Source organism: Numenius arquata, chromosome 8 (genome assembly GCF_964106895.1).
Source record: "Numenius arquata chromosome 8, bNumArq3.hap1.1, whole genome shotgun sequence".
In the NCBI taxonomy this organism is placed as follows: Eukaryota; Metazoa; Chordata; class Aves; order Charadriiformes; family Scolopacidae; genus Numenius; species Numenius arquata.
The window spans coordinates 55,082,158-55,109,496 of NC_133583.1; the positions used below are offsets into that span (position 1 = coordinate 55,082,158).

At 38.8% G+C, this 27,339-nt stretch overlaps 1 protein-coding gene across 3 annotated transcripts in view; it reads right to left on the reverse strand.

Annotated features, from left to right (window-relative positions):
* Positions 1-6,534: 6,534 nt before the first annotated feature.
* The window catches only part of EPS15 (epidermal growth factor receptor pathway substrate 15), a 51,555-nt gene continuing 30,750 nt past the window's right edge, over positions 6,535-27,339 (reverse strand). The window contains exons 14-26 of one of the 3 annotated variants that reach the window (XM_074151972.1): positions 23,828-23,989; positions 23,014-23,211; positions 20,869-21,066; positions 20,237-20,314; positions 19,814-19,904; positions 16,645-16,680; positions 15,631-15,767; positions 15,024-15,093; positions 13,778-13,854; positions 13,105-13,267; positions 10,372-10,550; positions 9,760-9,810; positions 6,535-8,473 (exon numbers count right to left, since the gene is read on the reverse strand). In XM_074151972.1, the coding sequence (XP_074008073.1) occupies positions 8,327-8,473; positions 9,760-9,810; positions 10,372-10,550; positions 13,105-13,267; positions 13,778-13,854; positions 15,024-15,093; positions 15,631-15,767; positions 16,645-16,680; positions 19,814-19,904; positions 20,237-20,314; positions 20,869-21,066; positions 23,014-23,211; positions 23,828-23,989 (1,587 nt within the window). In that variant the 3' untranslated portion in view covers positions 6,535-8,326. The remainder of the gene's footprint in view (positions 8,474-9,759; positions 9,811-10,371; positions 10,551-13,104; positions 13,268-13,777; positions 13,855-15,023; positions 15,094-15,630; positions 15,768-16,644; positions 16,681-19,813; positions 19,905-20,236; positions 20,315-20,868; positions 21,067-23,013; positions 23,212-23,827; positions 23,990-27,339) is intronic. The other 2 variants (XM_074151973.1, XM_074151974.1) reach the window with 2 other exon arrangements.

Genomic DNA, 27,339 nt, shown 5'->3' on the forward strand with positions numbered 1-27,339 from the left:
TCTCCCGGCCTGAGGTAACGGCCGCGGCCCCCCAACCCCTCGCCCCGTACCGGGCCCCGCCGCTCCCGCTGTTGGCCGGGCGGGACTCCATGGAGGCGTCGCGAAGGGCGTCGCCGGCTTCTCCAGAAGCTGCGAGCAGGGAGGCCGGAGCCGAGGGCTGGCGGCGGTGCTGCTGCTGTTCCCCGTGGCGGGCTGCCGCCGCAGCCAGCTCGCATGGTGTGGAGGAGCGGCGGCGGCGGCGGGGCCTCGGCGCATGTTCGGGCAGGGCCGGGCCCGGGCGGAGGGGCCGCCCCCGCAGGTGAGCGGCGGCAGCGGCGGCGCCCGCCCCTCCGGCGGCCGCGGGCAGGGGCCCGGGCCCGGCCCCAGCCCCCTTCCCCTTCCCTGAGGCAATAACGCGGTGTCGGGGTACGGTGCGATCGTGAGGTGTTTCATAGTGCGGGAGTCGGGGGGAGCGGGGGCTTGGGGCAGGTGTTAAGGTGGAGGGGAGTTAGGGCTGCGGCCGGGCCCAGGAACAGGCGGGAGGATTAATTCTCGTTAATTCCTCTTGAGAGAAAAACATGAGGAAAATATAATTCATATTTCACCGCGTTTTAAGGTAGCCCGCTCCTCCCAGGTAAGCGTTTGCCTGGGTGGAGCCCCATACCCCAAAACACGGGTAATTGTACAAAAAGCACTTACCCTTCACCTGTGTCAGTTTACGAACAATTGTTTAAAATACAGTCCCCCAAAAGCTAAATCCCTTGAAATTACAAATGCATACACAATACTGAAAAAAAATTGTTTTAAATTAGCCTTTACATATATTATAATCATATCAATCACGCAGCCCCAGGGCTACAGGATAAGAAGAGATTAACAAATATAAAAATTAATCTCTTCTCCCAGAGGAGATTAACAGAAGAAAGGAGTTTGTGGAAGGAAAGGAGCCGGGGGAAGGAAGGCCAAGGTATAGCCGGGCAAGGGAGTGGCAGGACAAACAGAAGGACTTGGTTGACACAAGGAAACAATGGAGACATTAGTGGGAACAGTGGGCGTAGAAGGTTAAAAAAGGAAGGAATTTCTGAGTGGCAGAGTGGTTGGAGATGTACAGGAGGGGTAGGCGACAGGCCCTGCCCCACACTCTGCTGCTCGGGCCACAGCTCCTTCCAGAGAGGAGCTGAGACAACACAAAAATTCACAATTGGCTTAGCTAAATTAAACGTTTTAGATCAACAAGGGATATCAGCCAAAGAAGCATGGCCGCTAGGTTGCGGGAGGTGATTCTGCCCCTCTACTCTGCTCTCATGAGACCCCACCTGGAGTGCTGTGTCCAGTTCTGGAGTCCTCAACACAGGAAGGACATGGACCTGTTGGAACAGGTCCAGCGGAGGGCCACGAGGATGATCAGAGGGATGGAGCACCTCTCCTATGAAGACAGGCTGAGAGAGCTGGGGTTGTTCAGCCTGGAGAAGAGAAGGCTCCGGGGAGACCTTATAGCAGCCTTCCAATATCTGAAGGGAGCCTACAGGAGAGCCGGAGAGGGACTCTTTGTCAGGGAGTGGAGAGATAGGACAAGGGGTAATGGTTTTAAACTGAAAGAGGGGAGATTTAGGTTAGATACTAGAAAGAAATTCTTTACTGTAAGGGTGGTGAGACACTGGAACGGGTTGCCCAGAGAAGCTGTGGATGCCCCATCCCTGGAGGTGTTCAAGGCCAGGCTGGATGGGGCTTTGAGCAACCTGCTCTAGTGGGAGGTGTCCCTGCCCATGGCAGGGGGGTTGGAACTAGATGATCTTTAAGGTTTCTTCCAACTCTAGCCGTTTTATGATTCTATGATCATAAGGAGCGGTGACAAGCACCTTCACAGAGCTATTTTGGTACATATGGAAACCCACAGTTTTCAGCATAAAATACCTGTACACACATTTAGTTTTTTAAATTGCGAAGCTCATACATTCCAGCTCACAGGTTTCGTAATGAAGAGAGGCTTCCCCTGTGGTTCTGCACTTTAGGTACAGCCCATTTTCAATAGCCTGTCACGTTTAACCTAAAGAATATTTTTATTAATTACCGCCCCAGAATATACTCAAAATTGATTTTTACAACTTCTAGGACATCTATCTGGTAGGGACAAAGCTGAAAAAGCTGAAACAGAAAAACAAATTTGCATCATTAGCTTAACTGCAGCTTGAGTTAGTTATTCTCCTGAGCTTATTATTGTACGTTCATGAACAGAACCATTGTGCTTTTACTATCTGACAGTAACATAAATATTTTAAGATAAATTGATCACATATTAAGGAAAATTAGAGAATTTAAATCTACAACTAACATTCAACTAGTACTTTTACATGCAGTTTTCAGGATTCTGGGTCACTGGTTTGAACCTCAACCAGTTAGTTATTCAGTTAATTACTGGATGTGGGCCCAACATGGGATTCATACTCCAAACTCCTCAGAACTGTTCAGAAGTCAAAGACCCTAGTCTGCATTACAGAAGAACATTTAAGAATAAGGTGGTATTAATTCAGCTTCAGATGTGTATTTAAAAAAAAAAAAATCTACAGGAAGGATTTTACCTAAAAATCCATTGAGCCTTTCAAAATTAGTTTTGCATATAAGTGACCTCACCTGTTGTAACATCTCAAGAGAGACTCCATTCTGCAGAAAGCAATCCTAAAGACCTTTTGGCTTTGAATAGAAGTTCAATGCTACATAGTCTCAATGAAATAAATACTGAATCTGTCCACACAGGAAAAAAATCAGTCTGAGTGAGTGGATCAGGATGAATCTTTCATTGACTTGGACACTGTCAGATACAAACCCCAGAGAGCTGACAGTTTGCAGACAGCATTACGAGGATCTCTTGCTGTGCCAGCTGGGACAGACCTCTGAAGTCAAAAGGTAAGAATTTCACCCTGTATTATCAGCAAACCAAATCCTCAATATCTTGGTCAGAGCACCACTTCTGTTAAAATATTAGTCTATTTCCAGTTATTTGTATAGTCCTGGAGTGCAACTTGCTGCTCAGACTAACAGTGAAAACACCTTATAACATCTCTTCTACCTATAGGATACACACAGGTAAAATGGGATAAAATTCCTTTTGCTCTGTGTGAAATTGTCTTTCTAAATTACAGCAGTTATGTCATACGCCATCAGACCCATCGTCATTTAGAAAACAGGAAACAGATTAGCATTAAGAAGTGGTTTGTCCAAAATCATTTAATAAATCAGCAAGAGATAACTAGAAACAACATCCTGACCTCTTGAGTACACATCCAAACAATGCAGCATTTTTTTCCCCTCTATCAGCCAGCACCTGATCACCTGCTTTAAAAACTAATGCTTTTTGTTTTCAGTTTAAAATCTAAGGTCCTAGCAGCTCAAGATCTCTCAACTTTAGCATAATAGAAATTCCTAAGTATTCTGAGCAAAGGAATGGCAATGCAGCTCGTATTATTTATGTATTTTTTTGTTATTCATGAAATTAACTTATGTTTCATGATATTACTGACACAGACTTGAGAGCTTGTCACCTGACAAAATAAGAGTTCCTTCCCATCTTTTCTGGAATAACAGACACAGGCCAAAATTTACTGTGAAGCCTCCCCAAAAAACCCACAACAAGGGATTCTCGTGTTCATCCATCTATAAGCACAAGAGGAAAACATTTTTACTTTCTTTTCCCCTCTCTCTTGACTTCTCTCCGCGTAAGAAATTCCTTCACGTTATGCTGTCGTCCCTCCCTGCATGGTACTGAGTTACAGTAATGAGCACAGGCAGCAGCTTTCTTCATTTTAGCCTCGGAGCTCCCTGGAAACACAAGCTTTCTAGCTGCTTTGGCAGTGTGAGTTTGACCGGTGCCACCAATAGCAGAGATACCATTACGGTGGAAAGATATGAAGACCGTTTGGTTGTTGCACTAGGGCTTAGGTGTCACAAGCCTGGAAAGCCTGTCTGTCCCCAGCTGGTAGCCACACCCTTGGCCACTGCTTCAGAGATTTGTTTTGCTTCACCCTCCTCTCCTGCCTTTAGATTTTAATACCTACACCTCGTTGCCAACAAGGAAGACAACGCAGAAGTTATTCTGCAGAGAGTTCAAGAGTTCAGTAACACTCGTGTAGGTAACTAAATGTCCACTCTACCTACCAAAAAGGGTAAGTTTCAAACCTGCATCAGGAAAGATCTTCAGTTTGGGAAAATTACTGTCTACTTCCAGTACGAACTGATGACTATTGGCTTTTAATCTGACATTGTCCTGTGTTTTATAATTGCACAAGGCAAACAAATCCTCTTCCCTCTTATGGTAAAAAATGGATGCATCTGAAAGGCAACCTTCACATTCACTCTGATTAACAATGGAATTGAATTCAAGAGTACTCACTGACATGATACTGAATTCCATAAAGATGAGACATACGACTTTAGTTGCCAACGTTTTGAACAGATACATTGTTTTTCCAGTTTTACCCTTTTATAAATCAAACCTGTATGCTCTATATTATCTAAAGACAATCTAAAATTACCATTCTATCAGTGTTGCAAAAACATGAGGTTGCACATCCAGGCACACAGTCACTTTGAAGATTCAGGCTAAAGCATGACTAAAACATCCCAATAGTGAAGTTATAATTTTGCTAAGTATTCAAATCATTGAAACAGTCAATTTAAATTTAAAAGTAGCTAAATGAAACTGTAGAGAAGTTAGCGGGGAAACAACAGTGGTTCCGACAGCTGGATGCAATTCCTGTGAGGAGGTGACACACAGCAGGTGTGTCAGGTGACAAAGGATGGCAAGGAAATCCATTTAAACCAAAGAAACCAGTAAGCTGAATACTGAGGCCTAGCACAACAGCTTTTACATATTAAGCAGAAGGGTTAGTATTCTCCGTCACATCACGTCCCCTGTGCTGAAGCAACCAGCCTTCCAAAAGAAGTCTACCTAAAGTCAACCTGGTACATCGGTTCTTCATTAAGCACCTTTATTGCCATTTTGTTCCTTGTCAATAGTACACAGTGATATAACAGACTTAACATTAATCCCCAATAGTTTATGGTTAAGTTGCTGCAGATGACAGTTACGTTTCCAATGCAAGTTAAGTGGCCAATTCATCTGCTAGACATCAGATAATCTCATCAATCTTTGGAATGCAGTGGTATTCTGTGAATGCAACAGAAGCTTTTACTTGACAGTTAGAACTTCATAGTATAAGAAGTCAGAGAAAGACCGTGAAAAGAGGAAAACAAATTATTCAAGATCATTAGCAATCATCTTCAGTTTGATGATAAGGAGTTAAATGGACTGCATGCAATTTGGAGGGGAGAGTGGGTTAAAAAGCAGCACAGTCAGAGGCAAAGTGCACCCAAGACGGAAACTTGACAGGGGACTTGGGAAAAAAAAAAAATAAAAAATGAACAGCCCAGAGGTTTCAAATAGCCTCAAGAATGTGTGTGAACCCAATAAAATTAATGAAGATATTACTTTGCCTAATCCAACTGATGTCTCATGAAAAGAAAACAGACAAAGAGATTTGGGTCCACTTAGATGAGTACATTAAAACCTAGCCCTACTATAACAAAAGGATCAAAGACATGTAAATGGTCACTGGAACTCCAAACCTCTGACCAAGCACTCTATGCCTTGAGATGAGATAAAGGAAACCTTATGCTGGTAGACAGATTGAGAAGAATCAAGAGACCTTCAATTTGACCCAGCCTGTATAAGCCCTGTATGTTAACAGCAGCCAGTAGAGGATGCTTATGTATCTTCACAGATAAATCTTAAGTATCTAAACATCTAAACATCCCAGTTCAAGAAGGACAGGGAACTGCTGGAGAGGGCACAGCAGAGGACTACAAAGATGTAGAGGGGCCTGGAGCATCTCTCTGATGAGGAAAGGCTGAGGGACTTGGGTCTTTTTAGTCTGGAGATGAGAAGACTGAGGGGGGATCTGATCAATGCCTATAAATACTGAAAGGGTGGGTGTCAGGAGGATGGGGCCAGTCTTTTCTCAGTGGTGCCCAGTGACAGGACACGAGGGAATGGGCACAAACTTGAACATAAGAAGTTCCACCTAAACATGAGGAGGAACTTCTTTCCCGTGAGGGTGGCAGAGCCCTGGAAGAGGCTGCCCAGAGAGGTGGTGGAGTCTCCATCTCTGGGAACATTCAAACCTCGCCTGGACACGTTCCTGTGGGACCTGCTCTGGGTAGACCTGCTTTGGCAGGAGGTTGGACTAGATGATCTCCAGAGGTCCCTTCCAACCCCATATCATTCTGTGATCTGGGCTCTGCAACCCTTGTGCAGGCAAAAATCCTTGGATGAGAGTAGCCTGAATTTTCTTTGAAGCAGCCACAATTCCTAATGAAGCAAGTGACAGCTGGGATTAGTGTGCACTTCAGCTAACCTCAACATTCAGGCAGCTTTTCTTCCTCTCTGAAAATTAACCCGCTCCCATCAGACTACAATGGGAACACTTTATATTGTTTGCATTACATTTACACGTTGCTTTACAGCTCACAGCACCGTTTTGAAAAAACAGGCAAACAGTTCACATTTATGTACTTAAACTTTATTTCTTCATAATTACAGGCTATTGTTAGAATTTTTAAACAAAAGGGAAGTCTATAAATAGAGGCTAATCCCACCTGAACAAGTTTTTTTTTTTTTTAAAAAAAAAAAGTTAAAACTTCATAACATAATGCCATTTAGCTCACAGCAGTGGTTTGTTGGTAGTCTGAGTAAAAGTACTATAGTCAGAGTCAGTAACATGAAATGTAACATCAAATGACTCAAAACTTTAAATTCCGTAAAGGAAAGCAGGAATATATATATAATATATACATATAATATTGTGTTGGTCCACTGAGTATACATTTTTAACAAAAGATAAGAATCTATGTAATCCAGTTAAGCATATGATTTGCAAGATTAGTGTACACTCATTACAAAGATGTATAGATAAGTTATAACTATTTAATACTTGCAAAATTTTAAAGTTACTTTTTTTTTTTTTGAGCAGATGTTTAAATGCTCATTTCCCAGTGCAATAGAAAAACCATCCCAGTCATTTTTACATCCCAGTTACTCATTTTTCCTGAAAAATTGAAAACTACCCTCAAACTTGTACAACAGCAGCATTGATAGGTAATGGGAAGAGCTTAAATACACTGAAGCATGGCTGAGTTCTCCCCTTTCCCCACCCAGTGCCGTGTGTTGAAACACTTGAATTTCCTCAACAAAAATACCACAGGTTAAAAGTGCAAGAAAAAAAAAATAATCTCTTGATGTTTATGCTGCTGCCATCCATTTTTCTTAGATAGGGCAAAAGATTAACTCTTTTTGGAATTATTTTAATGAAACCGATTCTCCAGAATAGAGTTCTTTCAAAATGAACAATAAGTTATTTTCATTAAGTTACTTTCATTAACATTCTATCAAACCTACTCTGACTCAGTGACCATAAAGAAATCATTCAGTTTAAGGTGCAACTATCAGTTGGCATTCAATAAATTACATATACAGAAAACAACTGTGGTTTAAAAAAAAAATAAATCAGACTACCTGCTTCTTCTTTCTATTCTCAACCCTATTTCAAATTGAACTCATTAACTTGCCAGTTCAGCTGCATATTTCACAGGCAAAAGTGGCTCAAATAGCAGTGGGGTCTCATATTTGACAGTCGTCTTGGCCAACAGCAAATGCAAGTGTATCTTCAACTTAATTGCTTTATAAAACAAAATAAAAGGTCTGTCTTAAAACCTATGACCATGCAAGAAAAGCATTAAAGGTTTCAGAAAGACACATTCTTTCTGTCTTGGACTCCATGAAGATTGTTATTTCAAATCCAAACGCAGAATCTTCAATGAAGAGAAAAAAAAAAAATTTCTATATGCATACATATAAAATAAAGCACTCCACAACTCTGGCATTACTAAAACCTTTTTAGAAGAATAAAAGGTTTCAAATGACTAACTGCTTGATGGGAGACAGTCAGCCATGGCAGAATAATTGCTATGTTCACTTTATGCTCAATTACCAACTGCTGACAGATTACAGTCAAACTACAATCTCACTATCTGCATTTTAAACTGATTTGCTTACAGCTGGGAAAAGTACTTTGTTCTCCTGGAAACTTGAAAGAAATCGAATGCTAAACTTAACAGTTATTCAAACAACAACCAAAAAGATTTAATTTAGCAGAAACATTCACACCACTTTCAGAAATTTAAAACCTTTCATAGTTTCTTGTATATATGTATTTTCTGATTAACATTTAAATAGGTTAGGTATTCAGGAAAAGGGACAAAACAGTTGACATAAGACAAAATCTTATTCTAAACTTCATGCTTCTGATATTTCAGATTTACTGAGTGCAATAGCCAGTTCCAAGTCTTCTTGCTCTTGCTGTTTTAGCCTTGCCAATCTTTCTTTCTCTTCTCGCTCACTTTCCCTCTTAGCCCATTCAATCATGTCTTCTTCAGTTGAATACTGCATTTTTAAAAAATAAAATAAACGAGATTAATAATACAATAGTAACTAATACTGTCCAAGTCCTTGGTTTAAGGGACAATTACACTTTTTCCAAAATTTTATATATTCTAGTCTTCAAATATTACTTGCTTTTTAATTTTAATACAGTTAACATTATCTTAGTCTAAGGTTTAACTATCAATAACTGCACTGAAGCCATCCAATTTATGTATTTTTATTAAATATGCCATGTTTCAAAATTCAGTATTAAGTTTCAAAAAAGTTCCTGAGCAGAAAGTGCTATAATTTAAATTCAAACAATTTTGGATCAAAGCCAGTCTGTGCAAAAAAATTTAATAAATCAGGAGAACATTTTGCAAAATACACCCCTATCCACAGTGTGGGACATTCTGATTGACCCTACTTTCATTAGGGATGATTTTTTTCCAGGTGACAATGACTGCAAAAATTAGCTGTATAATGACCGTTTTTAACTGGGTGGATGAAAAATACTTTTACCAAGAAACCATTCTACCATAATAAGGTAATGGTAGAGTTAGAAGCCTAGTAGAAAGAGAGAGAAAGGTCAGTGTGATACAAGAGAAAAAAGGAACAGATTCTTTCCATGTATACTGATGTGAAAAGAATATGAGCTAAATTTCTGGGGTACAATGATGATAAATCAGAGACAGTTAAGGGTATTCTCTTAAATAAAATACAAGAGATTATGCTAAAGTCTGTTTCTAGTCAGCATGCAGAAAAGCTAAGAGAAGCCCATGTCTTCATGAATGTCCCAATGTTAAGTCTGAAAGGGTTATCATAATATACTCCAGCTAGTTCAGATGTAGAAATTAGCTAGAAATAAATGTAGGAAAGCTTGAGTTTTCTCCTTAGTTCACTTAGCATTTGTGGTAATTGCAGCTGGGGGAGAATACTTTTTCCTTCATAAATATAACGAGCATTTTTGCTTTCTCCTCCACATTTCACATTCTCTCCTCCAAACTGGCTTCTCAGTCCCTCTAACAGGTAAGAGTGATAACAGTAACAGCATTTCAGAAACTATCATGCTACAAGACACATCAACCAGTGCAAGTCAATCCTGAGAGCCTGTCAATCCTCAGTTTACTTCAATCAAGCACATAGTTTATTAGGTTTGAAAATTAAAAAAAGCAATATGATCAAGATACTGTAAATGCTAATTGCATTTGACAGGTATCAAGCTTGAAAGTAAGACGATGCCTTTTAAAACTCCTATTTGCAAAAGCTCAAAAGAAAAAAAAATAAAAATATAGGCATGCACAAACCTTTAGATTTGCTTCTACTGCTTGGACACCACGACTTCTATGAAATGGATTCTGGTTATAAAGAGACACTTACTTCTTTTTACTTCATTGTACACAAGTCTGGAATTTACTAACCATTCAAAACTCACCGAATTATATTTCATTAACATACACCGTTATGAGGCTGTTTATCAATATTTCAGTACATTGACATTATGACCAAACAGTTCAGTGACAGCTAAATTAAAATCACACCTTTTGTTTTATTTTTAATTGGATAGTTAACAGTGTGCTTGTTATAGATATATAATTTAAATTATACTGCACACACTGATAAAACAGATAATCCCTAGAACACAGATATTTTAAAATTTCTATTTTCTAAAAGCTAAGAGGCCTCCATGAAAAAACTCATAAAAGCAATGCAATTTAAACATTAACGACAACATTTTGCAGTATTTCATTTTAGGACACCCTCAGCTGTAAACTAAATGTAAATACTGTTTTAACTGGAAGCAATATCCCTTTTGTACATGGGATATGTTTTAATATTTTAAATTAGACTGAAGACTTCAGTGTGAACAATTCAAAGCTGTCATTATACTGAAACAAATGTAAAAAGTGTTTACTCACAGTACTGAAGTTTGCAAAATTGTTGGGGTCAGCCTCTTTACTGACGCTGGTGGGAGCAAATGGATCACAGAATAGATCTGCTTCTTGTTCTTTGGGAATGTCTGGGGTGGGGAAAGGCTGAAATGGATCGCTGGGTTTAAAGGAATCTGAAGAGTCTATTTGATTGATAGGTCTTTTCCCTTAGATTAAAATGAATTTAAAATGAATTTAAGATAGCAGGTAATAACATGCCAAAAATAGTTTAAAAAAACAAATTCAAAAGCTACTTGGCATGCAACCTCTTCTGATAAACTAATGGAGTTGCAATGACTTCAGAGGAAGGGTTGCCAATTTAAAAAATAAAGGTATGTTCCACAGTTTCTTAAAGGGTAATCAGGTAAAGAGGAACACATATATGTTAATGATTCAAGAATACAGTTATGTACTAATCAACTATTTTGGGAAGAGAATTTCTAACAGTTTTGAGCCACTATTCTATCAGCAGAGTATTTTTTCTTCTGCTTATGAACTGTCCATGATCATTCCAGCAAGGCTCTTCTATTATTTGTTTGGATCAAGTTAACACAATTTCATTCAGAGACTAGAAATATATTTGTAAGTCTTCAAAACACCATGTCCTCTCCCTATGCTAACACGTGGAACTTCTCTAGTTTTTAAACTATCGGAATGAAGGAGTATGATAACAGGCTGAACTCTTTTGTTAATCCTTGCCTAAGTACCTGCAGATATAATGGAATCAGGCACAAGTCCCCACTTATCTTTTTTCAGCTTAACCCCAGTCAGCTTTCAACACCTTTGAGGACATTAACCCAAATACTTGCAAGAATAGTTGAGCTGAATTTCATCCCACCATTCCCTCCATATGTTAGTGCTTACAGAAAAGGTTTCACTGCCATTTTTTGAATTCAACTAACGGGTTCTGCAAAGCGGTTTGACACTTAAAATGGTCATATTTTAAAACTTGCTTCTGTTGCCATTTTAAACTGCAGAATCGAACCAAAGTGCTTATTATTTTGCATACCGCTGTTGCAAGTTAGTCTAAAAATTCTTTTAAGGACCAAAAGAGATTCTAATTTGGCAATGATTTAGAGGATACCCCCTTGGGAATACATGATTTATTTAGACACCTCCCAGATAACCTTGCCATGGCAGCCCTCACTCACTGCTGATGCTCTATTACTGGCAAACAATGCATGTCTGTTTCTTGGATAATGTGGGAGAAGCAGCTTCAAATGACATCCAGGGAAATTTATTTCTACATGGATTATGAATTGTAATAATATGAAATTTCAAATCTCCAAATCTGCCCCAAATATCATTAAATGGGGGTGCTTATCAGTATCTAGAAAGGCAGTGGATTTCAGAGGCAAGCAAATGGCCCTTCTGCACACTCTCCACTAGCGTGATGAATTAAGAGGAAGATTTTGGGGCATTTCATTCAAAATAAGGGAATGCTTTTGCAAAAAGGCCAATGGAGTAATTAAAAACAAATATACTTAAGAACCTCCATTTTTTATTTCCATTAGGAAAATAATTTAATCGGGAATGGTTACGAAGATAACCACAGCATCATCTTTAGTACATGCAAATCAAAACAGGCTACTTTTTTCTAGTCATCTGTTGATACAGGTGATGCTGTTCTGCCACTAGAAGCTTGCATTCTAAAAGCCAATCTATAAACCAGATTATAGCCACTCCTATACAACGAAGTCAAAACTCCTTTTTGTTTTTTTAAATAAGGACCAGCACAAAAGAAAACACTACCAAACATTCAAATTATCATCACTTGTCATGTCACGTCAGCTGGTTTAAAGTTATTTACCATGAAACTGTTTACTTGCCAGGCATAAGGATGAACCAGACCTCACATCAACATCAGAAATTAAAAAGCTGCGTTTAAACTTTTATATAAATACTCCTACATTTATGGTGTCCCCTTTCTTTTGAGGAAAAAGATGAACACAAGTTTCATGCTGCAGTTTTTCAAATCACCTTAAGATTCATCCATATAGTGTAATAATGAAAAAATGATGCAGTAGAGTTTTTAAAGAAAATGAAACAAAGGACAGAAACTTAAAAAGGAATACTGGTAATCTATTCTCCAATCTATGCAAAAAAAACTTGAGTAAGGAATCTGCTCTAACATGGGCTTGTCGCAACCACGAGAAGGTGTGTTGACAATCATGGCCTTTTCTAGAAAGCAGGGTGGCTTGTGTCAGATCAGACCAGAGGGCTCAGGTACCACTCGAACAGAGAACAGCACAGGAAATTTGGGTTTATTACCGTTGCATTGGCTGGGTTTACTACTACAGACACCCAGAAAATGTTAATCTGAAAACCTGAGACAGTCATTTAACCCTATTTAATTCATTTTGCATTTAAAACAGAGCTTTTGTAATGGATAAAACACACTAATTTCTCACTCTAAGCGTAATTTAGTGCAAGATTCACAGTGTATCACATTAGTAACCATTTAATTTGCAGCCTTGTTATCTTGCAGATACTTGTAATAACTCTGTTTTTTTCTTTTTCTAATTCCTGTCTCTCTTCAAAAAACAAACTATGATCTTAAACACCATGCAAAATTTAACTCTGAGGAAAACACCAACAGATCAGGAAGAGACTTGTGTCACATCTTGCTCATTCATTCTAAATTCAGGCACTTCACCATCCCCTCAGAATTGTCCCGATGTTGAAGCAGCTAATTGTTAACATCTCAGTATCAGCTCTTACCAGGTGGTGGAGGACAGGGCCTTGTGGGAGTTCCTGTTTTAGGGGGCAACGCAGGAGGAACATCCTCATTTTTAGCTGGTGGTTCCTCAAATAAGTTTTTAGTTATGATCACATTGTTGACAGAACCTGATGTGGAAGAGCTAAAGGGATCTTCATTGTTGGCCTTCAACAAAGAAAACAGCAACATACACACGTTCAGTGCAATTCTGCTACGCTTCCCCTTCTTTTCAATAATGCAATATTTATTTAGAACCGAAAGTCTGGACTAAGACAAAAAGAAGATACTTTTGTTTGGTTATATCATCCACATACTCCAGGAGATGGAAAATAAAGAAAAATCAGGAATGGTTAGTGTGCACAGCAATATAGAGTGCAGTTACACATGCAAAAGTAGTACTTGTGCTGTTAAACTCAGCAAATTTTGAAACAAAAATTTAAAATATTACTTCAAATATAAAGAAAATACATATAAAGCCACAAAGATTACGTTGCATTCTTCACAGTGGAATTGCAGGACAATATACTATAAAGACCTCTTTTTGAAGAGCATCATCTACTATAAATTTTCAGTAGTGGCAAAACTGTAAGGAAACTGTTGGTGGACAAATAAAGCTACGTCTTGTCACTGTGGAGGTTCATGCATTTTCTGTGGGGGGCAGCAGCATCACGTTACCTTTGACAGCGTGCTGAAGTCAGCAAAGCCACCTCCAAAGGATTCATTTCCAAACAGAGAGGCAAAGGGGTCTGTAGCTAAATACACATAAATCAAGCAAACAGAATGAAATTAAAAGTTAAATATGAAAGAGATTGAGAAAAAAATCCTTCAACAAAAAAGCAACTGTTAAATATTTTGCAGCATAGAGTAATTCAACTGAAGTATTTTATGAGGTGGGCACTTTTTTCACACCTTTTACAAAAACTCTAAGTGTCAACTACGGATTAAGAATAATAATTCTCCTGAACAGGGAGCAATTAAAAAGAAATACTGGTATTCTGTTTTCCTACATTAAAAAAAAAAGTTAAATTCCACTGCAAGTATCAAATAATGATACTGGTGGATGTTCTGCTGACATACATGTATGTATACACACAGATATTTTTGTGTGCATAGACCCGTAAATATACATACAGACATATATTTATATGAACACGAACAAGAGCTCACTTCTGACTGTAGGCCCACTTGTGGAATAAAGTATCTAAACCTATTATCTGAATGTATTTCAACATTTCATTCTTACTAGCCTGAAAATATGTAAAAACTACTATTCTACTGTAAAGCAACAAGCGGACTGTCTTTACCTCTTCTGTGTCTCTAGAAAACGGCATTTTTTTTCCCTACAATTAAACTGCACAGGTTTACAATACGAAATCACACACGGATTCATGTTTTAGATCACCACTTGTCAATGCAATTTGGGAAAACAGCAGATTAGAGTCTTCCCTAAAACATCTTCAGCACTCAGATGAGAGAGGGTCATAGCAAAATAAAAGGAGCAAACTTTAACGGCAAAAATTCTTGATGAAAGTAGTCACATCTCCTCTCATAGTATAAAGCCATCTTGTGTGCTACTTAGAAATACACACGAAAGCTGTAAAAACAACCCTAATAGGAGGCAGAACAAGCCATTCAAACAGTCCAAACACTTAGATCAGGATCTTTCACCAGTTTTAGACAAGGCACAGGAACATTTTTGTGGAATCAGTTTTCAGTTATACGTGCTACAGATGAGACAGTTTTGTTTAATAAAATACCCCCCTGCAAACTTGCATATATGTCATACTTTATAGGAAAATTCAGAAGTAGGAAAGCCCTAAAAAGCTCCATTGCAAATTCAGTTAAAAGACTAGAAACAGAAACAAGCAAGAGCATGGAAAAATAAACCCCCAGAAGTCCGATGTGTATAATCTACTTTTACCTTGATCATTTGATGTAGTAACAGTTGTTCCACCAGGAGCAAAAGGGTCATTCTTCTTCGATATCTCTGTCTAAAATTAAAAAAAAAAAAATTTCTTTGGAGCAAAATTTGTTTTTCAGCTTAAAAGATTCCAAATTCTAATAATAAAATCATGATTTATTTTAGTTTAGAAGTTTTAAGATAAGAAGTTTTAAGATAAAATATTTTGTAAGTAGCTTTTATCAGCATCAGTGAACAAGTCTGTTAACTGAAACTCCTCCTCAAAACAGCGATTAATACTTTCCAAGGATGGAGAAAAGGTACAATGTGTGCAACACACTTGGTGACCATTAATGACAGTTCATTATTCTCAAATGTTCTCACCTGTGGAGCAGTGAAGCTCCACACTGAATCATTTTAAAAATGTTTTTATTTTTACTTCTGTTTCATCTGTGACTATTTCTAGTAAACAGAACACAAAAAAGACAAGACATAGCCGTGGGGTAAGAGGTAACCTTTTATCTATATGATTTCTGAACATCAGCTTTTCAAGGCATGTCCAAATGCACAAAATAGGTTATTTTGTCCAAATCCTATATAGATGTAAAAGGTGTGCTACCAAACTTACTGTGATATTATTACTGTTGTCTGCAGTGCTAAATGGATCAGTGCCAGCAGTCACAAAAGGATCAGTGGAGGATTGCTTGAAAAAACAGTCAGCTGCAAAAGGATCTGAGCCTTTGAAGGGATCACCACCAAAGGGATCTAAAAAGTAAACATCTCATTAACATTTCTGCTAGCTTTACTTAGCTTGATATCTTAAAAACTAAACATTATATTGCTTTTTTTCATACTGCAAGAAGGCGACACATTTAAGACCAGGGATCTTTGAAGTATGAAATTCATCTGTGAATAATTTGTATTCTGTGATTCAAAACATTGGACAAGCCAACATTTTCTGCACATCATGAAAACTTCGACTGGTGCCAGTGGTTCAGTTCCAGAATCATCTGAGCACACAGGTTCTTTAACCAAGCACTCCCAAATACCCCTAAGAATGGAGCGTTTTACAAAACTTAATGTTTCTCAGAACTCTCCTACTCATCTCCTTTACTCCCCAAACACAATTGATGTTTTCTTATTTGGCACTTGGTGCGTAATGCTATTTTGCTATAGCCTTTCTACTGGCCGTTTTGCTTTTTTGTCACCAATAACTGCACTCAGGACCAAGCAAATACCATTGCTTATGCAGCCAGTCTAAATAGAGACTTTCCACCTTTTTTCAATATTTATTTCTAAAGCAAGTTGGTAAGTTAAGAGCCTTTAAAAGAGTACAGTCCTACTTTGCATACAGAACAGGCAGCAAGAGTTTGGGGCCTTCTGTTCAGCACCTTCACATACTTAAATCCCAACTAAGGATACTTCCGATGGCAGGAGAGGAGTTCACTGGCAATGGGCTTCTCTGAAAAGCCTTTAACACAAGTGGCCAGTTGTTACTGCCATATATCCATCTACCCTATGGTGACTTTTTGTGCCATTTCCACCTATTTTGCACTGGAAGTGGTGACACTTTTCCCCACATTCTCTTCTAGGAGGAACCATGAAGAAAAACAAACACATTATAAGTTACAAAGTTACTTACCAATTTTCCCAAAAGGATCATCTTTGAAGGGATCGCCTGTTTTTTTTTTAAAAAAAAAAAAGTTACCTGTCATAATGCATGTACTCAGTTGAAGTCCTTTGTTTACAAACTAATTTCTACAGCTAAAATGTAAACAACTTTCACTCAGAGGAATACTTTCACTATTTTCAGTGGAACTACATGAGCTAGCATTAAATGAAGCAATATCAGCATGAAACACATACAAACGCAGCCATCTCAAAGATGCATTTCTGTCGACTGTTGTCAGTAAACACCCACATTACCCCCCCGATGAGCAAGACTGGCAAACTGGTAACAACGGACAAGGAGAAGACTGAGGTACACAAAACAATTTTTTGCCTCAGTGTTCACTGGCAACCTCTCTCTCCACACCCCTTGAGTGCATGGACCTCAAGGCAGGGACTGGGGGAGCAAAATCCCTCCCACTGTGAGAGAAAATCAGGTTCATGACCACCTAAGGAACCTGAACGTATATAAGTTTATGGGACCTGATGAGATGCATCCCAGAGTCCTGAGGGAACTGGCTGGTGAAGTTGCCAAGCTACTCTCCATATTTGAAAAGTCATGGCAGTCAGGTGAAGTCCCCAGTGACTGGAAAAAGGGAAACCTTGCACCCATTTTTAAAAAGGGTAGAAAGGAGGACCCTGGGAACTACTGACCTGTCAGCCTCACCTCTGTGTCTAGGGAGATCATGGAACGGATCTTCCTAGAAGGCACATGGAGGACAGGGAGGTGATTTGAGTCAGCCAGCATAGCTTCACAAAGGCAAGTCCTGCCTGACCAACCTGGCCTTCTATTATGGAGTGCTGACTGCAGCAGGCAAAGGAAGAGCTATGGATGTTGTTTAGCTGGACTTTTGTAAGGCCTCTGACACGGTCCCCCACAACATCCTCCTCTCTGAATTGGAGAGCTATGGGTTCAGTGGATGAGGAATTGGTTGGAATACCAGAAGGCAGAGGTCAACAGCTCCATGTCCAGACAGAGACTGGTGAAAAGTGGTGTCCCTCATGGATCAGTATTGGGACCAGTACTATTTAGTACCTTCATTAACATAGACAGTGGGATTGAGTGCACCCTCAGCAAGTCTGCAGATGACACCAAGCCGAGTGGTGTGGTTGACATGCCTGAGGGACAGGGTGCCATCCACAGGGACCTGGACAAGCTCGAGAAGTGGGTCTGTGTGAACCTCATGAGGTTCAACAAGGCCAAGTGCAGGCTCCTGCACCTGGGTTGGGGCAACCCCTGGTATCAATACAGGCTGGGGGATGAAGGGACTGAGAGCAGCCCTACCGAGAAGGACTTGGGGGTGCTGGTGGATGAAAAGCTGGACACAAGCCAACAATGTGCACTCACAGCCCAGAAAGCCAACCACATCCTGGGCTGTATCAAAAGAAGCATGGCCAGCAGGTCGAGGGAGGTGATTCTGCCCCTCTACTCCTCTCTGGTGAGATCCCACCTGGAGTACTGTGTCCAGTTCTGGAGCCCTCAGCACAAGAGGGACATGGTCCTGTTGGAGCAAGTCCAGAGGAGGGCCACAAAAAAGATCAGAGGCTGGAGCACCTCTCCTATGAAGACAGGCTGAGACAGTTGGGATTGTTCAGCCTGGAGAAGAGACGGCTCTGGGGAGACCTTATTGTGGCCTTTCAATACTTAAAGGGGACCTACAGGAAAGATGGGAACAAACTTTTTAGCAGATCTTGTTGCAATAGGACACGGGGTAATGGCTTCAAACTAAAAGAGGGTAGATTCAGATTAATATAAGGAAGAAATTTTCTACAATGAGAGCAATGAAATGCTGGCCCAGGTTGCCCAGAGAGGTAGTAGGTGCACCATCCCTGGAAATATTCAAGGTCAGGTTGGGTAGGGCTCTCACAACCTGATCTAGTTGAAGATGTCCCTGCCCATTGCAGGGAGGTTAGACTAGATGACCTTTAAAGGTCCCTTCCAACCAAACTATTTTATGATTCTATGATTATGTAGTATTTACCACCACAGTAATCCAAGCTAACCACTGACAGAAGCTTAGCCCCAGTTTTGATTAATTCTCACACGCACCATGGATGGTAGCTCCTAAGTGTTCATTTCTATACTGGATACACGGTCCCAATTGCATCAGTTCTACTCCCTCATCTACATCTAAGAGACATAGATATACCATCTCTTAGTTGTAGGTATCTACCCCTGAACATACCGAGCACACAAAGCCCAAAAGGCTGGCTATTAACAGACATACCTTTCTCGTCCGAAAGGCTGTGTCACGTGCTGTAAGTAGGACCACTTCCATATAAACAAAAATCAAACCGTATTTACAGAGAAACATTCAAGCTGTTTTAAATTAATTTATTCATTAAAAATATTAAATCTGCACTGACATTTTTTCAGAAGCAAAGTGCTCTGAAACAAATTTAGCTTATTTTCCTTTCAAAGTGATACAAGCTAAATTGATCAGACTGTGTTGACTCTGGAAGCATGTAAAATCATATTAATGTGGCTGAAAACATCTGCTTCAGCAGCTAATCCAAATTAACTCCCCTTCTCCAAGTGGCTCCATAGACAGATCACTTCTTCCAACATAAAAGAAAAAAAATAAAATCCGAGCCACAGCATTCTTAAGTGGCAAGGTCTTAAAATAAAGCATAGCACTTCCCCAAGACGAACAGATGGTGCAGTTCCACATTACCTTTTTCTGAGTGCCAAACTCACCATAAGTAGGCCACAGCCATTCATTCTCAACCACCCACACCCTCCCTACACCACAGCTCTCTGAACCCTCAAGTTGATCTGTTTGTGGCTCTGTGTTGCAAATTAGATTAGCAACATCACACGTATCACAAATGTGCCCACACCTTTAGGACCAAAATGCAACTGGGGTTGAGGCAGGGGGAGGTAAGATAAGAATTTCAGAAGAGCAGTGAGGGAAAGGTGAAATTTTCCACAGCTAATTAGAAAATTCAGATGAAGGAAGGAGAAAACCCTGGAACTCTCATTCCTATTTTTGTAAAGCTACTGGCTCCACACTCCCGTCACTCAAACACCTTCACATTTATTCTATAAAGAGCAGTTCCAAGGTGAAGACTTGTCTGAGATGTGTTCATACAAGACCTGTTTGTGCAAATCTGCACTTAGAGAGAGAGAAAGGTTTACTTACTGCCAACAAAAGGGTCAGACTGGAAGAACTCTAAGCTGGCTTCAGAAACTAGATCAGGCAACGGACGAGATTCAGCATCAAATGGATCTTCCTGAGCAATGCAAAAGAAATAGAGGAAGGTATTAAATTTTTAAGACACGCGGGACAGAAAACACTTGTGTCATCTTGTGTTACCACTTAGTATCTTCTTAAAGCTGGAAAAAAAAGGACACAGCTAGAATTCTACATAATTCATCAAAAGAGATCCAAAATATTTCTCAACAGCCTGCCTGCTATATGAGATGAAATGTTTTCATGACATCACACCCTAAATAAAACCAATATGAAGCAACAACTTTATTTCTCGTTTTTTTATGACCATGATGCAAGCCTGAAACAGTTTAATCAGGATTTTTTAATTTACTTTTTCCTGAACAAACTCACTTTTTTGGTAATAGTTGCAGCTGGAGTCTCTTTCTCTTCTTCCACAACAGAGGCTGTTGTTTCAGGACTATTCCTTATCTGCATAAGGATAAAAGCAATTTACCATAAGTAAGTAAATAGAAGACTACACAATATAATTTTAAGTATTAAATAGCTAAAAGAATATTCTAAAGGATAGATCAAGAGGTTCATATTTATTATAGAACATACTGAAGTGTTCCATAAACCCTGTGAAAGTTTTGAAAAAAAATAATCAAGTACCTACTGGGAAATAAGGAAGAACATTTAAAGATGACAGCTTTAGATTTGCTGTACTGTTCCTTATTCCACTCTTGTTGCACTAACTGGAGACAGCTGCTCTCCTTTAATGTTAATTTACTATTCAATTTATGATATTTTGCTTTGGAAACAAATACAGAAAAAAATTTATTGCCACTTTCCAGCCAAGCTAAAATTGCCTCCTTTTCTGCTTTACCAACTTTCAGATTGCTGAAACATAGTCCCTCAGAATAACACCCTGAAATTTCACTTGTGCAAGTGTTTAAAAACATAATCAATCTTGATACATTCTTAACTTATTCCAACTTCACAGCTGCATTGCATCATGATCAAGCAGGCAAAACACTACTCACTGGAGACACGCTGTTTATTTGTTCATCTTCTGCTATACTTTCCCTTTCGGCATTCTCATTAAGGTTAGCAGTTTCACTGCTGCTGTTGCTAAGACTAGAATGATCCACAGTTCCATTAACAAGTGTATTATGTGGCTGAGAGCGCCAACTAAATTGGTTATTTTCCAATTCTTTCAGCTCAAGAAGTTTTGTCTGCACCTGTAAAGAGAAATAAGTGTATATGCATCAGTATGGCAGTACACAGAAGCAGCTCACATTTTCAAAAGGCAATATAATAACCCCACATTCTTTTAATCAGAGAGTGAAATTTGAGAGATAAGCACAACTCTGATTTAGAAGAGATACAATGCAATTGAAGGACAGACCCAAGAACCTTCTCTTGCCAAGGAAGCAGACTGCACCACTGGCAACATCAAGACTTGCTGCTTTTTTTCTACTCAAGCTCCTAAGAAGAGTTGCAGAGCTTTCAGGGTTTGGTTTTTTTTTTTGGTTGGTTGATTTTGTTGTTTGATGGGGGCGGGGGTTGATGGTGGTGTTTGGGTTTTGTTTTGTTCTTTTTTTTTTTTTAATTATGCATTTTGCAATTATTGCGATTTCTTTAAGCTCTAAATTAAAAAGGCTGCTTTATAGGAATTCTCATCTTCCAAGAAGGAAAGCTACAAATTCATTATTTTCTCCCACATAGTTTTTGAAGTCTACAAAATTCACAACGAATCTTCCTAAGCAGAGAGTTAACATCCACAGGTTATTATTTCTGCAATATGCTTAATGCAGTGCCTCAAAGCAAACATTTACAACTAACCTGCCAGTTATGAAGGAATTATTGGATTTGGCAGATTATGCAGAAGCATGAACATAGTTCAGATATTTAGGTGTCTAAATCCCACTGACTTCTAGTAGGTCAGTCACCTAATAGAGTTTTCATTTCCTCCCACATCATGAGTCGGGTGGCAGGAAAGACAAACACCAGGTGTCTTTCAAATACACTGACCTCAGACCAACCATTAGATAATCTTGCCTAAAGCACCAAAGCACCTATTGTTCATTATTTGTGAGCCAAGAGCAATAAAATCAGGAGTACTGATATAAAACCTATAAGAAAAATATGTTTGTAGCACAGTCAAGCATAGCCACTTACATGAATAGGCCTCAAATCTGTTCATTCCAAGTACCTCTTGCTAATATAATAATATTGAAATAGCACAACCTTCTCTACTTCTGATGAAACAATGGAAAATCCATTTGCTTACTACTCAGTTTGTAAACCCCAAAGCCAAATTTAAAAATTATGAATATGTTACAAGGCTCTTCAACAAAAGAAAGTGTTCTTGCATGAACACTAGCAGTGACAGTCTTCAGAAAAAAACCCCAACTGTTAACAAGTTACAGATGTGAATTGTGTGAAATGACCAAGAGTCAGCCATTTCTACGGTTCAAAATTAATAGGAAGACTTTTTGTTGTGTTTTTAACTTGATAATGGTGTGACTCATGTATAAGACAGCCGGCAAGTCAGAGAAGGAGAAGAATGATGAGGAAAGGTGTGCAAACTAAAGCATCACTGAAGTATTAATAAATCACTGATTAAAGACAGGAGCTGAAAGTGTTGCTTTAACATAACAGCAGACACTTCAAAGCACAGTTCTGTGTGTAAGAATCAGTGCAGCCATCTCTCTGCTTCTCAGCATCTAGTCTCAATCCAATTTATCCCTAGACTCACCTTACTTTCCCCCTTCAACAATGCACTAAGTAAATGTTAGCAGTTTTACACTAACTACTCATTAATTAAAGAATAAGTGAGAGCATGCCCCAGGCCATGGCTGAGCAAGAAAGCTTAAACAGCTACTGGACATAAAGAATTTAAATATTATCTAGTTTTCATTCATTACATTAAGATAAATTATTTTTCAAGTATAATAAATTAATCCCTTAACAAAACTTTGAGAAAAATTATGAAGTATCTTGAGTGACTTGAGTCAGCCTCTAAGAATCCTCACAACTACTAGCACAAAACGTGTGTAAGCAACCGCAGACATGAGCAAACAGTGGGAAAAAAAAGAGAAAACACCACCTTTCCCTTAAGAAAAACCACACTAAGGACTGTTGGTTAATTTTATTTTTTTTTTTCATCTTTCACACTGCCTTACTGAATTGATTTCCTGTTGTGAATCCTGCAGATGTTGCTGAAGAGGTCCCAGCTGTGCTTTCCCAGACTCTATGCAATGCTCAAGCTCTGCAGTTTCTTGCTGCAGGCGACTCAGCTCCTCTTGAGCTTTGGTCAGTTCATCTTCATACGCTGAAATCTTTGATTCCTGGCTTGTTATTTCAGCCTTCAGCATAGCAATCTAAAGCATGAACAAATATTTCAAAGCCAAATAAAAAAAAAAAAAAACAACCCACAACAAATCACCCCCAAACACATCCAAATACTATTATTTATGACCAGAAAAAGTAAAAACCTCATAGCTATTGCAGAGATTATAGATGAGACCTGAATTCAAGGTTAAATCCCTATTGGTCTCAATAAGATCATAGTACTCTAGCTGACCAATGCAGATATTTCCAATACTGAAAATATAATTTTAGACCTTAAAGAAATTCTATAGCTTTATATTAGAAAAAAATTACATAAGATGATTTTTTTTAAACACTAAGAAATTAGTCCCAGTAATAAGTGCTTCTAGTTACACTTACATTGCATTATAATTTTGCATTATTTGTTTGCATTTAATCTTATTTGTGTGCAAGTACAAATCTCAGTATTTGTTGACGCACTGATACTAAATTAGGAGGTCACTGAAATGAGTGACGTATTTCTTATTCTCTGTTCAGTCACAAAATCTTGACATTCAGGATGTTTATTCGTTATTTTCTCCTGCCCCAACAACTCTAACGCTGCAAAGCTGAGATCTTCAAAATGAGGCATTTACTCTTTCGAGGGCTTTAGCCGCTAGACCTTACCAAATGGGCCTCCTCTACACATTTCTGCCTGATATCATTAAGTTGCTCTTCCAACTTGGCCTTCTGCTCATCAAGATCATTGAGGATTTCCTGCGCTTCCTGTTTCTGAGCTTGCAGCTTTTGCAGATTACTGCTCTCCCGCTTTACTTCATCTTGTAGATCCTGTAATAAAACAGATTAGCTTTGCATTTGTTCCCTCCATCCCCCTAATCACTAAATTCCACAGCATAAACAGCAGTACTCAGATTTCAAAGTATCAACAAATTATCTTTCAAAAACTAGTATTTATAAAAGTCAGACAAGCAAGTGTTCTCAATTTTTAATAAATAAGAATAATCAGGTTATTGGCTTTTTTTTTCTTCAATAAGAACCTCACTGAAATATTGAAGATCATGCATTAACACAGAATAACGGTTTTACTCAAAGGGAGGTTAGGGTTTCATTTCTAATTTAGAAGTTGTCTTTATTCAGGCTGCTACATTGTCTCTCTCCTATGTTTTAGCAGTATGTTTTACAGAGTTCCTTAATAATAGAAATTCTTTATTCTGCTCCTTCTCCCTTCAAAAACACATGGCCAAAACCAGGAACTTGTTTTAGCAACATGGTAAAGGATCAAAACAGTGCGTTATTAACCCAAATGCACTCCCTTCCAGAGCCCCCCTGCTACTGAAAAAAAAATCCATCAAAAACTTATTTTCCACATAAGAAATGCACATTCCATACACAACAATATGGTATCTTTCAATTTATAAAGCAGCAGCACGTATCTTATGTTCTAAGTACATTAAGTAGCATCATTAGTTCGTTACTGAGCAACAGGAAAGGTTGTACTTCAACAAACTGCAGAGACAACATAAAAAAAATTGTCAAGAAAAGAATTCAGGAAGAAGAAAGAATCGTCAAAGTCAAGAGGAAGAGATAATACAGGGAGATCAAAAAGGATTAATACAAAAGGAAAAGTATTAGATGAAAAGAGAAGATTGCAGCCTTTCTAAGAAAATACAGTAATTGAAGGAAGAATCATGAACAACAGTAAAAATCAAACAGAGATAAAAAAGTTAAGGAGGATAAGAAAACAAGCTGATATGAATTTCTCATTAGATCATACATTCACACGCTGCTCTAAGCCAAGTTCCTGTTGACCTTTTTTAGGGGTGTTTTGTTTTGAAGGTTTTTTGGTGAGGGAGGTGGTTTATCCATGTGTGCTAACACCTCCAGATAATCAGGACAAAAAAGCCAGCTAGAAATAGACAGGCATATGGTGCAGCAGTCAGATGCTAGGGAAATAGGTAACCCCAGAACAACTGGAAGACTACCTAATAAAAGCATCTATGCTATTTCTTTAAGAGGGAAAAAAAAAAACAAAACCCTCAAGAAAAAAAACCCCAACCCCAAAACATCAAACCAAAACACACTAAAAAAACCCAAATCACATTTGAAGTTCAGTAAAGGGCATGTGACTGATGTACAGCAGTCAGACTAGGTGAATTACTGGTTTTACTCCTTATTTCTAAGCTATGAAAGCCAAACCAGCACACACACAAAAAGCTCTCACAGCAGCTACTGACTTGGATAATTGGGACACTCTTGATCCATTCATTTTTTACATCGCTTTGAAAAGCAAGTATCAGCTGACACTCAGTGCAAGCAACGGGGGAAAATATAACAGCTGAAGAGATTTCAGTCTCCTTTCACCAAAAGGAAGCAAGAATTCACATACACACAAGTTAAATATAGATCACTTCCATTCTTGCTACTGTTCCTTGAATCCCTATGTCTGTTCTAGGCACAGCAGTAGAGAAGCACAGACCTGACTAAGCCTGATGGTTCCCAGAAGAGAAAAGAAGGGAAAAACAACAAAAAAAACCCACCACAAACCCAAACATGTTCACATAACCACTCCAAAATTTAAGGTTGAAGTAGATACAATACACAAAACTGAGGCTAATACTCAAAAGATACATTTTCATGAAGAAAACCAGGCTCCAATTAAGCTTCAATTTCAAAGAACATCCTCAGCAGAGAAGCAGCATCTTTACGTTCAAGCACTGGATAAGATTCCATATGAAAACCAGTAACATATTTGATGTGGCACAAACTAGCATTTTTACGGTCATAGTAATCCTTGTATTAGATTCACGATCATTATAACTCTACAGGCTAACGCGCTGTAGGACAAGGGAAGTCTAGAGATCTGTATTTCCACAGATAGGACAATGGATTTAATAGCTTGCCAGTCTGTACTTCACCAAACAATCCACGTTAAGCCTGAAACAGCACAAAAAAGTTAAACCTCCCTTTCTAATGGCTTTGGTGCCCTGCAACATACAAAGAATAGGGAAAAACCGATGCTGAGTGGGATACTTGGGAAGTAAACCTGTTTAAGAAAACTTAGACCAACAAGGAGATCCAAAGGCTAGAAGAGAAGGCCAGAAACATTCTGGACTACTTGGAAGGCCACAGTCCCAAAATACCTTTCACTTTTTTTCCCCTCCTCTTCCCTGAAGCAGGCTCTCACGTGCAGTTACGTTTTTCCCCCAATTGATGTAAACAGGTATTATGCTTTGTTCAGAAGTTACATGCATTTGTTCTAAATATTTCTTTACAAAGTTTCAGTGTCCCATTGAAAAGCAAAACATAGACCTTTTGACTTTACGTCAATAAAATTCTAGAGAACACACAGTAATTGTTGGGAAAGACAGGACAGTCCCCACTTATTTCAGAGCCTCAGCAGGGAAACTGAAAAAATACCCCTTAATCTTTGCTAGTAAAGAGCTAATATTTTAATAAGCACATTAAACCCCACCAATATTCCGTGTTTTCCTTCCAGCTCTTTTTCTTCTTTGCTTTTTAGTATTTATTTATATAGTATATGATTATTTTCTAGAGAAAAAAAGTCATTCTTTCCTTCTTTCCATACAAAACAGTTCATTCTATCACAGACCATGGCTATATTCGAGATTATAATTTGTGTCCATGGAAGTAGTTCTGGTGTCAGAAATCCTGGAGTGTGATGCCACGGAAATAGCTTGAACCAAGGTGGCAGACAAGAACACCCTGGTTTTGTACACTGTCTTTAGAAATGTCACTATCAGAATAAAACCAGAATGAAAAAAAAAAAAGCACAATATAAAGATATTCTTAGTCTGTCACTGCTATTGTCTGAAGTTTTAGAAAGTTTCCTGAAACACGCAGGTCCTCCAATGTTCAGGAACAAGAAAGGGACCAGAGATAAAGGGCCACCTGCTTAAATAAGTGCTGCAGCCATATCCTATGTGATCCTGATGGTTTCTCATTTTTCTGACAAGCCAGTAATAGGCTGTTCCTTCGCTGCAGACTGACAGAACTCTGCAAATCTATATTTAACAGGGGACAAACAGCTTGTGTGATCACTAAAAGGTTAAGGATCTGAGACAGTTGCTTCCAACATTCCTGCTCTAGATATGACTTAATTGATTCTGTGGTGCTGCTGACTCTCAAACACTAATCATATGCAGATGACACTAATACTG